A 16,511-nucleotide genomic window follows, 5' to 3' on the forward strand; every position below is an offset into this window, starting at 1 on the left:
AAAAATATAAGTTTGTATATTTCTTTTTCTTAGGATAAGATGAGCTTTTATTATTCATGACTGAAGTTTTCCTGTTTTTGTACACTTCCTTGTTACACAACAGATTTTTGAGATAACATACACCATCAACATGCGTTCAATAAAAGCCAGAATAATTGGATAGCTAACCAATTTCTTTCTCACACAAGAAAGGCTCATCTACAGTCACCTTTGGTGGGGAGATGTTACATGGACTGGGAATACCTGCTTAGTGGGAGATTGGAGAAGGTAACTTTGCAGAAGTAAAGCTTGTCTCTGTGGGGTCTCATCTTTGTGGGCTGTAGCCTTTTATTATAATTTCTTAAGCAAATGGCAGTGTCTGGCTCTTTAGCTGTGATTGCCTCACATCATGGAGAGGACAGAAGGCTGGTGTGTCTGGAGATTTTATGAGACCGGAAATTAGGCAGAGAAGGGCCAAGACTGGTATAATTCATCCCTTATCTGGTCCCTGAGAGAGAATCAATCAGTGGCTAACCATCTCCTGTGTAGCACTGCACCAGCCCAAGTAGCACATGCTGCTCTTTAGCCAGCCAAACAGGTGTAGGAGATGTAGCAAAAATTTGGGTATAATGAAAGGATGTTTTGGGGTTTGGTGTACACAGCAGTCTCTATTGTTTCTGCAGCTGAGGGAATAACCTGCTCAGCTACAGAAGCTGTGATCAAGTGGCCATGGAATCGTTTAACTTACAAGAGGAGAAGGGAGAATTTTGAACCTTCCTACCTTCCTGGCTATGCAGAGGTTTCAGCCCACTGCTCCAGCTTCTCAGCAATGAGAGCCACAAGTTAGTCTGCCTCTTGGCATGGAGCCACATTTCTGCTGAAGCCATACGACTATGCAGAAAAGGAATGCAAGATTTATGGGGCCAGCAAGGGAGACTAAGCAAGTAGAAGTCTGAGTCTGCAGCCCAGAGAAGAGGATGCTGTCCTGAGAATTGCATCTTTCCCACACTAAGACCACAAAGTCTGAATAACAAATACGTGAACAGGGTCAGTGATAAACAATTTTTACAATTTTGTGGTTTGATTATTTTGGTGTGTTTAGGGTATTTTGAGAGATTTTTCCTCTACCTATCCATTTTACAAAGAGCAGGAATGGGGCTTAGTCCTCTGAATAAACCTTTACTTTCCCAGCTGGAGAGCATGGGCCAAAAGACAGAGAGACATCTGAACGCTGTAGCTCAGATACATGTGTTATTACATTGCAGCACTTATGATTATTATCACAGGGGCCATAAAATGGGGCTCGTTTCAAGACTCTTTCAGTTTCCACAAACAGCTGCTGCCAGCTGAGGAATTTGGACTGAGCTCCATGTAATTCCCAGCCGTGATCATCAGTGGCTGCACTCCCAGTGGAGGCAGCCTCTCCAGCAGCTGCCTGGGCTGTCCCTGCACACTGCTGTGTGCTCTCCTTGCTCCAAGCCCAGCTCTACCGCATCCCGCTGATGGGCAGCAATCCTCCCAGGGGTGAAGGACCTTAGTAATGCCCTGAATGGACTCTGGGGCAAACGAGGAGAAAGGCAAGTTTACAGGGTCAGGATACTTAGTCATGGAAAAATAACTGTATCCAAGGACTGCTTTCTGGAAGGATGGCAAGGAATTTTGAATGCTTTGACTTAGAAGAGTTTACTGATACTTTCGCAGGCTATGTGCTACAGTATTTACTGGAGATTTGTTCTCTATTGTGTGGGATATGCAAATAGAAATAATTTCATTATTTGCATTCATGAAATAAGAAACAATTGTTTTTTTCTAGAGACAAATATCCACAGCCTCCTTCTCTCTTCTACTTTCAGACTAAAAGTTTCTTCTCTTTCTCCACTCTTCCTATGAAATCAGTAGTCATATATTATTCCTAACAGATATAAAAAAATATATGGAATGCATACAATTCTTAAAATATATATTCCTGAAGGTGATTCACAATCTTTTTTTAGACCTTTTTCCTGTTCTACAATCTGAAAGTCTCATAAGATCTATTTTGGGCTTATTTTTAACACAATTATTGTTTTTTATATGTCTGACCGTTCCCAGAGGAAAGACAAGAAAACAAACTCCATTCCCTGCTGAGGTGGCCCCTCACAAGGGTAAACCTACTGACCTATTACTTCACTGCCGTTTTTTTCCCCAAACATTTGTAACATTGTTTCCTAGAACAGAGTGAGGAACACAAACCAAAAACAAATTCACACACATTGTGATCAATCAAACAATTCTCCATTGTGATAGTGCTAATAATTATAAAAGCCTTAGCAAAGGTATAAAAGAAAATGCATGGCTTTATCTGCTCTTTTGCACCTCCACCCACTCTGAGTAGTGAACACATATTTCAAAGCATAACAGATATTGCAAGCCACAGCTGTTATGAATTATTTTCCAGTGCTAGTCACATTTTTGGTACAGATAGAGTTAGTCTCCTGGCTCCAAAAGTTAATACCTAAGAATAATGATATATTTTTGAAGCTAAAATTCCAGCAACTTCTACTTCCAACTTTTAATTACAATGATCTCAGATGTAGAAGCCTTCTGAAGAATACCAGCATTTTAAATAGGCAGAAAAATACTGTGAAATAAATTTTAGACTTCAGGGATTAAGACATTAAGTGAAATAAAAATCAAGTATTATGAGTTTTCTAGTTAACTCCTAGAATCATCAGCTTTACATTTCCCACTGTCGTGACTGGGGACAAAAAACATCCCATCAGAGAGCAGCAACTGACCCATGTGATTCATGCAATCTGCCAGCACCATGTGCATAATGGCTTTACTCAAAGTGGATATAAGGCAGATGTACTACCTATGAGTACTCATGCAGTAAGGTGAAACATTTACTCCTTCAGTAGTCATAAAACACCATTTCAGTGACTCAGAAAAGTGAGCATCCTCTATGAAATTATTTTTGAATGACCCTTTGGAGTATTGTAATTTGATGTTTACCTCTGCTCCAGTTTAAGTTAGCAACAGGCAACAGATGACAATTTGAGGATTGTTCCCTCAATTTTTACCTTGGGATTTACCAGAATTGGCTTTAACATAATGTCATAAAGGATCGTTTGGGGGAGGTCTTCTCTGGTTTCAAGTAAACGTACCCCTTCGTGTTCTGACCACATGGTCATTACACTGCCCTAGTTTATAACCTGAGGGCAGAGATATGTTCCTGGTTATTTCAGGTACTTCTAAACATAACACAGCCAGCTTCCATAAATGTTTTAGAATTGTTGTCAACCTACTCTCAACAAAAACATAAAAATGGAAGAAGCTGCTGTGGTCATGTTTGGACAGACAAATTTTGGAAGAAAATGTCCTGACTGGATCAGGAAATCTACAAACCTGCTAGTTCCCTCTTTCTATTACAACATGTCATATGTACCCTTGTAAATTTTAGACATATTTGCTTTCTTTTATCTTGTCAGACATTTACTGATAGAGCTTCCCCAGGTCTTCTGTAACACTAACAGTTATTTCCAGCCCAGAAAGTGTAAACTCTCTGCCACAGAGTGAAAGAATAAAGAAGAGAAAATCATTTTTTCCCCCTAATCATGAAAAACATTAGGATTTTAATTCAATTCTTTGCCTATACTCCTATATCTCCTAGGTAGAGATACTCAGCCATGAGTTGGATTATTGCACCACTATGAACACTTTTCTTCCATGTCTCTCTAAAATTCAAATTCATTGAGAAACTATTTAGTTTCTGACATCCACTCTGGAGCAGTGGAAGGGAAAGCATATAATCTAGCATAGAAACTGAAATCATTCTGGGCTTTCACATTTTAAGTCGTAGAGGAGGTGCAAGCAGAAACTGATTCTGGGATGCCTTATTGCACAATTCTGTTGTGCTTAAGTTGAAATACAAACCAGAATGTAGCCCCCTTTACATTTGTACATGTTTTAAAAACTGTGACAATTCTATAAATAATTTGTCTATTTGGTTTTTTTGCCATTAAGTCCTTAAAGCTGCCATCAGGTGGGCAGAATTGGCTTCTTGCTTTCACTGCTATTTTTAAAATATATTTAATACATTCTGTTTCTTATTAAAATTAAAACTGTAAGCATCTCTCCTTAACAGATTTTTGTAGAAACTAAAAACACTCCAAGTAGGTCCCAGGTAGTAAACACCAAGATGGTATGAGATGCTTTCTTGGATGCCCCCTCATATGAGTGTGCATGCAGAGAATACATAAATTCTTTAAATACTGCTTTTCCCCTTTTTTGTTTCCTATTTCCTTCCATACGAGGTTTGCAGTAGAGTTTCCTATATAGCAAATGCAACCTTACTAAAATCAGGGAATCTGTCATTTGCAGAGAACTGTTCAAATCTTGTCATTGGCTCCATAGGTTGAAAACTACAACACAAATATTTTTTTTTTTTTTCCCTGAAACCCTTGTAGGCATGGTCCTTGGTCTTGAGGTCCCTGTGTGTTTGTGTTTGCTTTTTCCACCTCTATCTCTGCAGAGAGACACATTAGCAAGTTCTACTGTTTTGCTCAGCCTGGAGACGAGGAGACTTAGGGGAGACCTCATTGCAATTTACAACTTCCTTGTGAAGGGAAAGGGAGGGGCAGGCATTGGTCTCTTCTCTGTGGTCAGCAGTGACAGGACCCAAGAGAATGGCCTGAGATTGTGCCAGGGGAGGTTTAGGTTGGATATTACAAAACTAGTTCTTCACACAGAAGGTGTTTGGGCACTGGCACAGCTCCCCAAGGAAGTGGTCACAGCACCAAGCCTGACAGAGCTCAAGAACAAGTTGGCAACGCTCTCAGGCCCATGGTGTGAGTCTTAGGGCTGTTCTGTGCAGGGCCAGGAGCTGGACCTTGGTGATCCTGATGAGTCCCTTCTAACTCAGAATATTCTGTGATTGTGTCATTATCTATCTCCTTTGTTTTTGTAGTGTAAATGACAACAGTGCTCTGTGTGAGCATTTAAATACAATACAGCCAAAGAGACATATAATTAATTCCATCATTTGTCAATATTCTTTTTGTCAGGGCAAACATGAAAACCAGGATGAATAAATTTTTAAAAATGGCAATATATTTTGAAGAATCCAGTTTTTGATTTGAACTTTATGAAAAGATTAAAGTATATTCAGGAAAAATACTTTATTTTCCTGTAACCTGAATATCTTCTTTTGGACCACTTCCTTTTAATCAAAGATTCAGGGCGTGTGCAAAGTAAAATATAGACCACTGAGTCCAAATTTGATAAGGTTAGGACAATCCAATCTGGGTTTGAAACTGGTGATTTGAAAACTTGCAAAAAACTAGATTTACAAAATATCATGGTACTTAGACTGTGTGAACAGAGTTTTTGAGCTGGCTGCTAATACCAGAAGCTTCTTGCTGTTGTCATCGATTACTTCACACAGGACCCAAATTCCTAGACCTCCTCCCTGTTGCTATGGGTTCTCTGTGAACCCTGGGAAGGAGCTTTTGGACTCTATTTTTTCCTTGTCTGGGAACCATCCACAATTAAGTGCCAGAGACTTTCTGCTCTTAAAACACAGATATTTTTAAAATAATTATATGTCCTACCATATAATTGTTACTACACTCCCTACAAAGGTTTAAAGAACATAGTACACATACCAGTCACACCTGTTAGTCTCTAACACTAGGGCATATAGTGATTATTTAGCATGTTTTAAGCATTCTAATCATCTATAACCACTTGTAATTGACTCACATCTTACTAACTATCTATTAGTTATTTCTTAGTGCATTGGGAGATTTTAGAAATGAACCATTGTGACAGAGCAAGCCAGAAAACAGTCACTTCTTGTGTCACCTAGACTTGGCAGTCTGGATTTCCATTCCTGCCACTAGGCTTTCATAAATGGCATTTCCAAGTTTGAAGCAAGTAAAGAAATCTAAAAAAAAACTTAAAAAAAGAAAACATACAAAGCTGGTCACAGTTACCTTGGAGTAAGCAGTAAATAAGGAAGGGATGTAGTTAGAGTGGAGTAATTTTCATCTAGGATCATGTTTATCAGCTGAAACTGGAACATAGTAATTCAGGTAGTGATGCAAGAAGGCCTGTCTTTTACTGCCACACTGGCAAAAGAAAATGGCTTTTTGTAAATATAAAGTAGTCTACATCCAAGCCAATATTTTTTTCTTGACAATTTCTCAAGAGTGTTTTCTAATTACTGGGTTGATTTAATAATTTTTCAGAATGTATTGAGCACAGGGCTTTAATTCATGTTTTTAAACTTCCAGGGCAACCCCAAAATGTATCAAAGCAGAATATATACAAAAAATTAATAACCCATGCCAAATTTATCACCAAACCAAGATGGTAACACGAGTTTATTTTTCCTTGCCTTAAATTTAACACACATAAATTCATTAATCTTGAAGTAAGTTGTATAACCTCCACTGGTCACTGTGCTCACTTGGTGGTTTGGTTCTCCAAGAGTGATGTGTCCTTTCTGCCACTGGCATCCACCTCAGGCAGGATGAACCCCTGCATGTGCAGCCTAACTGACCCCATGTCTGCGAAAGGAAAGCAGACCACTCTTAGACTCATAACATCCTGTGACAATTTGGATAGATCCTCCAGTGTGACCTCCAGCACGTTAAGAGCATTCACCCAGTCAGTGGAATGCCCAATGGCTTGTGCTTGCTGGCAGCCTAAATTATGTTGGGCTAAAGAATGTCAGTTTTAAGGGCAAGGTCTTGTGATGTAGATGCTATTCTCTGTATAAGTGACAGAATACTTTCCCAGACTTCATGGCTCCTCTTTTCATGTCTATAATTTGGTAAATGATCCAATTTTATGAAGCCAGGGGATTTAATGAGAATATCAGCCTCTATTAAACATAAAAGGAGTAAGACTTTAATCTTTATTGTAAGAAAAAAAAAATCTCGCATAAAAAAAGAATAACTTGTCCTAAAGGCTAATCAATGACAATGTAAATTCACAAAATCATTTTTTTAAAAAAATTTATTTGTTGATGTCTGGCCCTTTAAGGATACATGCTTTCTTTTTTGCCTGTTTAGTAATCTGTAAGATTTTAAGCTCAACATTTAGATTTAAAGATTATGTTTCAGACCAAGGTATACTGTAAAGGAGATAATTTCCTTTGTAGTGAAAAATTAGATTCTCACAGGGAGTTAAAATCAGAAAATGGGTGTTCAGATATTTCTGGAAGATTTCATACAATGAGATAAATTATCTTTTTGCCAACAAATAAATTGTCATGGTTCGATGAGTCAAGTGTTGAAGAGCCATCACTTGATATATTAAGACATTCTGTTTGTTCAGATAAACTGCCTTATGTTACCAGATTCCAGTGATAATACTTCACATACCTGTGAGCTTTTCATCTCCTGATCTCAAAGTGCTTTTCAAACACACCCTCCAACATCCATACTGAGCTCTAAAGTACTCTCTTTATATAGAATGAAGAAACACTGAATTTCTGAGCTGTGGGCAGATTTTGAATTTTAGCTGTAATACTTTATTTGCTGACATCTCTCTCTTGCACATATTTTGGAAACTGCAAAACCACCATGGATACTCCCAGCGAGGGAGATGGAGAGACCCCCACTATGTCCTGTAAGGTCTCCAAGGAGGGCAATCTCATTGTATCCTGTATAGAGACACTGATCATTTAGAAGGGGCTGCCAGACTTATCTGAAGGTGAAATAAAGCTCTAACCACTGCCTCTGAGTGTACTTTTGAAGCATTCTGCATCTGCTGCAGGGATGAGTAATCACACATGCATGCTCCTGCCTTCCAGGGTGCACAGGGATGAACTTTACTTGAGACTCCCTTTGGGAAGATGAGACTTTAAATGGAACTGTTAATCCTTGCTAGGGCTTTTGAGAGGCATGTTTGCTGGGCCGGCTGACTGCACATCTTCCCTGTACATATTACTTTAAGACAGGAAATGTGGCCTCTGTTACATTCCTCCCCACCTGTACTGTGCTCTAATTTGTGATTGCTATGGAAAGCCTGGATATAGCACAACAATGCCTCATACTGAAGCATGATCAAAAAATGGACTTGTGACTCCCTTTTAAAAACAAGAAGTAGATTCATAAAAGGCAGCACTTTTCTAAAGATAGCACAATGGCCTTCCTGGATGAGATCCTTGAGCCTGTTCACAAAGGTAATACATGTAATGAAATTAAGCACATGGGATTCTGCTTTTGATCCATCAGTACCCAAAACTTAGAGAGAATTCTTTTTCAGGATGTGAGAAGGCAGCATTCTCCTTCTTGCCAACTCAACTCTTGGCTTGGAAGCAAAATAAATTAATTTGTAGGTGTGTGCTTAAGAAGATGTGTCTGAAATTTAAGACTATAGGAATGTAAAAATTCAGCTGACGAGAGTGTAATTGGACCACTGGGCATTTCTTTTCACTGTTTTCATTGAACTTGGATTTTCTTTTGTGTTATTCCCATCTAGTGCTCATGAAAAAAGGGGCAAACATGATCTCTGGACTCTGAATCCAGTAGTTCTCATGTGCTTTATTCACATAACCCTGTGTCAGATGGTTGTTTGTTTCCTTATGAAGTAGGAACCTACAAATAGCAAATGCCCATTTAGGCACAAAAGAAACAGGCTGAGGAAGAGGAGATGTCTCCGTATGTTGCCCATGTTAGGTTCCTCTGGCTGCCTTGCTCTGGCAAGTCGCCTGCACCCATGGCTGTAAACACTCCTTCCCTGACTCAGGTGTCAACTTACCTTTGTGGGAATTTATTTAGGAAGATGTTAATATGTCCTTGTGAGGACTCTTGTTATTGCCTGAAATTTTTCTTCAACTAGTACTGTGGGACTAGATGACTAAATTTGATAGTTTTGGAGAATGGATGTAGCTGATTTGGTTGGGTTGGTAATGCCCAGAGCTGAAGGGAGAGGCAAGCCAGGAGCACAAGTTAACAGGGAGGCAGAACTGTCACTGCTAGTTTCATGCCTTCCATGTGCAAAATGCCCTCCTGATCTCTGAAATATGAGCACTCTTCATCCCACAGCTCAGGAGCATGCGAGGTGTCCTGCACAGTTTGCAACAAAAGGCCAGCAACTGCCTTTTCTCAAGTCAGTAGGTAAATATGACTTTGCCTGGGTCTGTCACACAGAAGTGAATTCACAAGAGTAGAGGGCAAGTTAGTCTGTGAGCAGGTGACACACAGCTCTCCTGCCCCCACTTGCAGGACAGCCAGCAGACCTGTGTCCTCATGAGCCTCCCAGCTGGGCCATGCCCCATCAGGTGCTGTCACATGCAATAAAGATGGGTGAAACTTAACACCAAGGCTGGCACTGCTTGATAATTACTTCCTTGAGGTCTGCCAGGGAAATATTATTTATTTATTTTTCAGAGCTGCATATTTTGAGCCCAGGGAGATCTCTTTTCCTTTGTAGCCAAGGGCTGGATGTTTTCAGTCCAGCTGATCCAAAAGCACAATCATTTATTAGCATGATATGCAGCATGCAGGTTTAAGGAAACTCAAAATATATCTCTTTCTTTTCACCCCACTTGAAATTATCTGGGAAACACTGACCTGGGGCCTTAACTGCTGTATTTCTAAGACTGCCTGTCAGTATGGGACTCTACTAACCCAGAAGTATCTTATGCAATGGACTGTAAACCGTGTGTGTGTGAAGAAGAAGTGCATGGCCACAGGAGCAAGTACAGGAGCAAAGGATCCCTGTGTGAATGTCTCCACTTTTTTACCAAGTGAAAGCTCATTACTTTCTGCAGAATTGAAGCAGATTGAGAACAGCCTCTCAAAATAACTTAAATTCCATCAGCATTACTAAGTGTAACAACAATTAAACCTAAGGCTTTCGTGGCGGAGGGGCAACCTCCTCCCTACTCCCCCAAACTCCAAGTTTGCTCTCCCTGGCACCTAAATGGTAAAAAAAGAAAATATTTTTCAAGAGAGACAGTACTGTGGAAGCTTTATGAATGCATGGCTAGGTTAGCCCACACTGTTTGGTGCAACTTGGCTTACGTTGTTCACTGGGTCTTTGCCAAACATATCTGTTGCATAATTATGTGGCTCACTTTAATTAATTCACAGAAGGTTCTAGGGGTGTAGCTAAAGTTTCCCCTCCTTTCTGTAATTATACAACCCCCATCACCATGAGACACAGATCCTAATTAGTGAACTTAAATTATCAAAGCTAATGTTATAACATAGGAAAATGGAAACAACCTAGCTATACATTTAAGGAGCTGGGAGAAGACTTAAAGAAAAAGCAGCTCTATAAAATCATGAGAAGTTGTCTGTTTGGTTGTGAACAAAATCAACTCTAATAGATTTTCTGCACTGTACACTAACTAAGATTGAATAATACTGGTTCAAACTAAGAGCAGTCTCACTGAAGTCAACTTCATTACTTGAGATTTCTGCATGGAAAAGTCAAATACAGTGATGGCAGACATGGCTTCATATCCTGCTACTCTGACTGTGCAGATAAGCCCTTCCCTTACATAAGGGAGTAAGGAAACTTTGTGAGAAATGTTCTCATGGTTTCAGCTTATATAGTGTCTGAGAAAGATATTTAATAAGGAATTCCATAATGTGTTAATTGTTTTGGTGTGTTTCCAAGCTCTTTACTCCAAAGAGCTGGTTCCAGGATATATGATTCAGTTGGTTATTTCATGCTCATGTATTCCTATGGAAATGAGATGACTTCTATGTTGAGGTACTAGACAGTGTAATTAAAGCTGTTGAATCTGGGACCATACAGATTAGAACCTTTTTTAAAATATTTTCATCGCCACATCTGACCTTCCTGCCTTTATTTAATATTCATCTGAAGCAATAGCTTTGAAAAGTTATTTCCTCTACAAGAGAAATCTATGGCATTTCAAAGAACAAAAGAAATGTGCACATACAAAATATACATTTAAAAAAAAGTCAAATATTCTTCATGGTCAGAACAAATGCCCAACTTGCCAGGGCTCTGTGGCCTACTTTGTATAGTAAGTTCTGGTTAACTGCAATTGTAGGGTATTTAATTGGAAAAAGCCAGTTATTGAGAGACAGTGCACAGCAGCCTCACCATCTGGGCTGCTGGCCCATGGCTAGAATGGAAGTACAGAGCCTCTGGAGGTGCTCTTGGGCTTACCTAGGTCAGAGCACTGCACCACACGAAGATGGCACTGGCAGCGGAAGGGGCACACCGGTCCAAATCCGGATATGACGGGATCATCCGTTGGAGCCATGTCAGCTGAGCCCTCATCCTCCAGCATGAAGTCAAAGAGGCCCTGCTGGTGGAATGGCTTGGCCAAGCATGCTGGCAGCAGTAGGACAAAGAACAGAGCCAGCCTCTTCATGGCTTAGTTCATCGACTCCCAGCAGAACCTAGGATTCAAAGCAGCGGATTAACAACAAAAGTAGCGGTTTCCCATAGCTGCACAGTTCCTCCTGAAGGAGGTCCAGCTCCTCCACCAATTGCATAACTGTTCCTTTCAATAAAAGAAAACTGAATTTTAAAAATAGGACAGTTATGTGATAGGAGTCTGGTAACTGCTTGTCAATAGGCCATTTAAGTTTTTGGATTTTTTTAGAGCAATTTGAAGGCAACTGTAAACACATCTGTTTGCATATTTAGAGTAATATTTATTAGGAACAGGCAGCACTGTCAACTTTGTGATGCAAAAGAGTCAAAGCAATAAGCCACATTTTCCATGTGCCTGTTTTCTGCCAACGTAACAGTCAATTTGATTTCATTAGCATTTATTTCATAGCAATGGGTTTGACCCCTGGGGACAAACCTGAGGTTCCCAAACTCACTGTAATTCAGTATTTCATGTCTAGAGAAATATTTTTAAGTGTCAGCTTGCTGTATGTTTTAAATTATAGCCTAGTAAAACTGAGTGAGAAAGAGTAGGATTTAGTGACAGGGTGAAAAGTGAGGGGAAGATCTTTAGTTGTTTAAATGCACTATATTTATTTCCTACTTCAAGCAACACAATAAAATGGAATACAATGTTGTGTTGTATTGAATATTCTTGGCTTGCTTTCTGAATTTTGACATCCACCCTGAGAATCCTCTGCTTTGTACTGTATAAGCATTTGAATTGATGCTTGTAGTGTTGTGTGCACACTTTCTATTAGGACTTCAGGGCTTCATTCTGCAGACTTTCATGGTCAGGAGAAACTTTACACAAGTGTGTATTGCCACAGATATTAAAAAAAAAAAGCTGCCTAAATACATGTTCTCAGGACTTAGGCCTAGATTCCTTTCAACACACTCTAGGTTGTGCTACCTGTCTTGTTGTGCACAAAGGAGAAATTGCACAACAGTTTGCAGGTTGGTATCAAGGCTGTAAAGACCGGCTAATTACCTGAATATTATTTTCTTTTATTGCATATTTTATGTAATTAAGTTCATAATTTACTAATTTTAATTGATTAAAAAAACCCACCAGAAAAGAATCTGCCTTCAAATTGCCAAGTGACACAAAGGCAAACTTGTCATTTATATTGGAGCTTTTTATTAAAATGGATGGCATAGTCCTAAATATAGATGCTGCTCTTTGTAATGAAAGCAAAAATGTCCACTTGCTTCTGGTCAATATCTTAGAAACACCTTTTCTTGGGGCTAGTGGGGATTGTTTCTTTTTCTAGAAGAAGTTATCTAACAGTTAGGGGTGTGGTAGAGCATTTTTCAGCTCCATATTCATTGTTGGATAAAAATACTGGGAGAGGCAGAGGAGGAGGACTGTCTCTCTCTCTACTTTGACATATGGAACCTACCAGGGAGGTGACAAGAATGAACAGATGATATCAGGTGAAAGCAGTTTACTGAAGCCTACCTTTCTAACATACTACAACCAGGTACTCTAAAAGGAATGGTTAGTGTTAAGAAAAAAAGCTAAACACATAAAAAAACCCAGGAGACTGGATTTAGATACAATTTATATTGTGCCTGAGTTCATTTTCCTTTATGAATATCTACCTACAGGTGCCAATAATGCAGTTCTCCAGAAACCTTTAGGTCTGTTTCTTGGGAAGATGATTAGGTTATGTAGTGAAATATGCTTATAATCATACTCTACATTCCTGCGATATACCTGACAGGAGGACATGTATCTAACATCTTCAGATATCCCAAAGACTTCAACGTTAAATCACATGGAGTAAAACACTGTTTATGTTGTCTCTTCAAGAGACATATTTGTTTTCTTAGTTGGACATGCAAGTACTTCTGTTCCTGGAACAGACACCTTGCTTACTGCATGCAGTGGGTGGGATCCCAGACCCCAACATCACCTATAGCCTTTTTAGTATGTCCTGTCAGCCAGTGCTGTGTTAACTCATGACATGTAGCAGGGGCAGGTTGTGTCCCCATGTGGATCATCCTCCTGTGCTGCCTCCTGCCCTGGCTCCCCACCAACACTGGGGCTGTGTCCCTTGCCCGACAACACCCCCACCACTGCAGGCAGAGTGCACAGGGACACATCAGGATGTCACAGCAAAGTGCTGTTAATGCCTGGTAGTGAGCTGTTACCAGGGCTTAATCTAAAACATGATTTTTGGAATAGTAATTATCATGTGCAAATTACTGCAAAACAAAAATGCAATTAATTAATAATGCAGAATGAGAAGAAAAAATTAATAAATCATCACCATTCATCTCAATAAGTTGCCTTGTGAAAATGATCAATAAAACATTACCCCAGTACAAATTATTTTTCAGAATTTATATTCATAAAAATAAACATCGTGAATACTGCATGCTAATCCTTGAATGGCAGTTGCAGTTAGGACTTTTTAAGGACCTTCCTCAGCCTTTTTTTATGTATTACTTTGATTTTAAAACATTTTAAAATATTTAAAACTTCTTTGTTCCCTCTCAGGGCTCAGGGTCACTGCTGAAGTACCACCCTTCCCAAGTATGCACAATCAGGAACTTATCCTGGAGTTTAATTACTACCACTGAAAAAAAAAAAAAGAAGAGAAAGAGAAAAAAAAAGGCACTTTGGAAGTGTCTTCACACTTTGCTTCTTATTCACATTAATATTGATGACTTCATTTATCTCAGTTAAACCCTGTGGCAGGCCTTTCCTTTGGTCCCTGTTTTGCAAGAACTCTAATAAAATCAGAAAGAGGTGGCTATAAAGAAAAACTGTAGGACAACAAAGGATATTCAAGTATATAATCTGAGGATACATCAGAGAAAACAGCAGACAAAAGCTACATGTTAATCAGGATATAGGAACAGATATCTTTAGTCATACATGCATTCATTCTGCAGACACATGTATCTGTTCCTATTGTTTGCATGTGCAATTGAACATAAACAAAAGAAAAGATATACACAAAACTGTACTACCAAGAAATGTTTACACTTCACTTAAAAAAATGGAGAGGACAAAAAACCCCTGAATTCTGTGACACAATATTTATGTCTTCAGGACATAACTGTTTAAAATTCCTTTAATTATATGTTTACAATGAAGAAGACTTTTCCACAAACAGAGGAAACTATACCATAGGCTTGGCCACATTTCGTTTTAAAATACCACTGAAAATATGCTTCATCAGTTCACGTCACCACTGTATTGGTGGTCTTCTTGTCAGTTTACCTTAATAGTAAGGTTAAATTATTAGTTCACGTACTGTCAGAAATCTCTCAAAATTCCACAAAGGCAAGCTAAACAATATTTTCCAGTTTCAAAAAAATCCCCTCCATTTTATGTTTTGCCCATTTTGTGCAATAAAGTTTAGACATGCAAACACAGGAGTTGGAAGTTTTAAACAGAATAAAGCTCTGTTAACTGGAGTTTCAACTGCAAGAATTTTCTTTTCTAGTCTTTCATTCATAAGGACTTTCTTTAAACATGATTCCCTTGTTTGTTCCCTGTAACATAGCACTTTCTAACATTACAAAGGCAAACACAGAGCCCGTTTAACTTACTACTATGCTTTTTTTTCTCTGAAATTGAAATTATATTCATCAGTGTCTGAAATATATATGAAGAAACACATGAGAAAGGAATCATGGAGTGCAATTTAAAACAGAAATGTAAGCATACACACATTTTTTACACTCTGTATTACCGATTCTAAACACTGGATTGCAGAGAATATACTGCTGCAAAAGTTTACAGCGAAGAAAAAGAAAGGACTATAGCAGTGCTTATACAAATCAAAACAAGAGACAGAATAGTCAAATAAACAGTAGGAAATCTGCACAGATTTTGAGAATGTATTCTCATGTTTCCTAGAAACAAAAGTACTGCATAGAAAACTTAACATTGCTAAACATTTAGTAGGATTTTTAACTTGCTTCTCTTAAAATTCAAATAGTTCTTGCCATAGACTTGCCCGAAGTTTTATTAGTACAGCATAGTTCAGAAGAATTGCTAAAAACCGTACCTTTTAATCCAGGGATTTGCAACAGGAGCTCTCAAAGCTGAGATGTAATTAAACTAAATATTCAACCCAGGCAGAAGGCTTTGCAGGTGTGGAAAGGAGGAGGGGGTAAATTCAGCTCAGTGACTGTCACTTGGTGGAAAACCCTCCTGCTTCTATTCCATAGCACAGTTAAAAAATGTTTCTCTCAATGAACACAATCCAGGCTGACACCCACATTAGATCATATGGTAATGATATGTCTCCTGTATTGTAGCCAGAAACTTTATCAGCTCTTTTGCTTTCTTTTCCTCCTTTTTCTTTTTCCTTTGCTTTATTTCTCTTTCATCTGTTTACAATCCCAAACTACATGTACATTATAAGACAGATTCTTAGCTGCAATTCATCTTACTTTTTTTATTTATGTCCTGGGACATATGTTTAGGAAAGTTTTCTTGGTTTTAACTATGAGGAGGGTTATGACTCATTAATGAAAAAATGTTTAGCTGTTCCTCTTCTCCATAGTATTTTGAAATCAAGGAAATGATATAAAATTTATCTTTGAGTTAGGCAAAGTGGAGATTAATATCAGAAGAAAAGGGTTAGCTTTAAGTGAAACTATTTAAACAGATATCAACCTGCCTTTGCTTATGCTATAATCATTGTTAAGATAAGTAGTATATAGTACAATGTATTATTATCCTGACTAATAAGAGAGTTGATATGTATTTTTTGAAACTACAACAGAGTTTTGATATATATGAAAATATGAAAATCATGTTGCCATTAGTAAAATGATTCTAACATTTGTGGTTAGAGCTGCTTTATATAAACTTTGCTGGTTTTGGTTTGGTTTTTTTTTTTTTTCTTTTTTTTTTTCTTCACTGCCTTCTCACCAGGACAGCAAAACAGAGGGGAAATTAGCTTTAACTGTTTGGGTTTTGGGCTGCTGGGTTTTTGTTGTTTTTTTTTTAATTTTTTTAGTGGGTTGAGTTTTTGGTTGGGTTTTTTTAAGAGACAAAGGAGATTTTCTTTAAAACATGGAAAGAAAAATGCATCTGACTTATGGTTCAGATTTAGATTTTATTTTATTTTAGTAATTTCTGGTTTTATGCAAATGTCAGTGGAAGCTAAAATGCAGTTTCTTTATTGCTG

The 16,511-nt window shown here is 38.4% G+C and overlaps 1 protein-coding gene across 1 annotated transcript in view; it reads right to left on the reverse strand.

Moving 5' to 3' along the window:
- The window catches only part of DCN (decorin), a 38,673-nt gene extending 22,958 nt beyond the window's left edge, over positions 1–15,715 (reverse strand). The window contains exons 1-2 of the mRNA XM_066319265.1: positions 15,381–15,715; positions 11,122–11,357 (exon numbers count right to left, since the gene is read on the reverse strand). Of these exons, the coding sequence (XP_066175362.1) occupies positions 11,122–11,329 (208 nt within the window). The 5' untranslated portion in view covers positions 11,330–11,357; positions 15,381–15,715. The remainder of the gene's footprint in view (positions 1–11,121; positions 11,358–15,380) is intronic.
- Between the last annotated feature and the right edge of the window lie 796 nt (positions 15,716–16,511).

This window comes from Sylvia atricapilla, chromosome 5 (assembly GCF_009819655.1).
Source record: "Sylvia atricapilla isolate bSylAtr1 chromosome 5, bSylAtr1.pri, whole genome shotgun sequence".
In the NCBI taxonomy this organism is placed as follows: Eukaryota; Metazoa; Chordata; class Aves; order Passeriformes; family Sylviidae; genus Sylvia; species Sylvia atricapilla.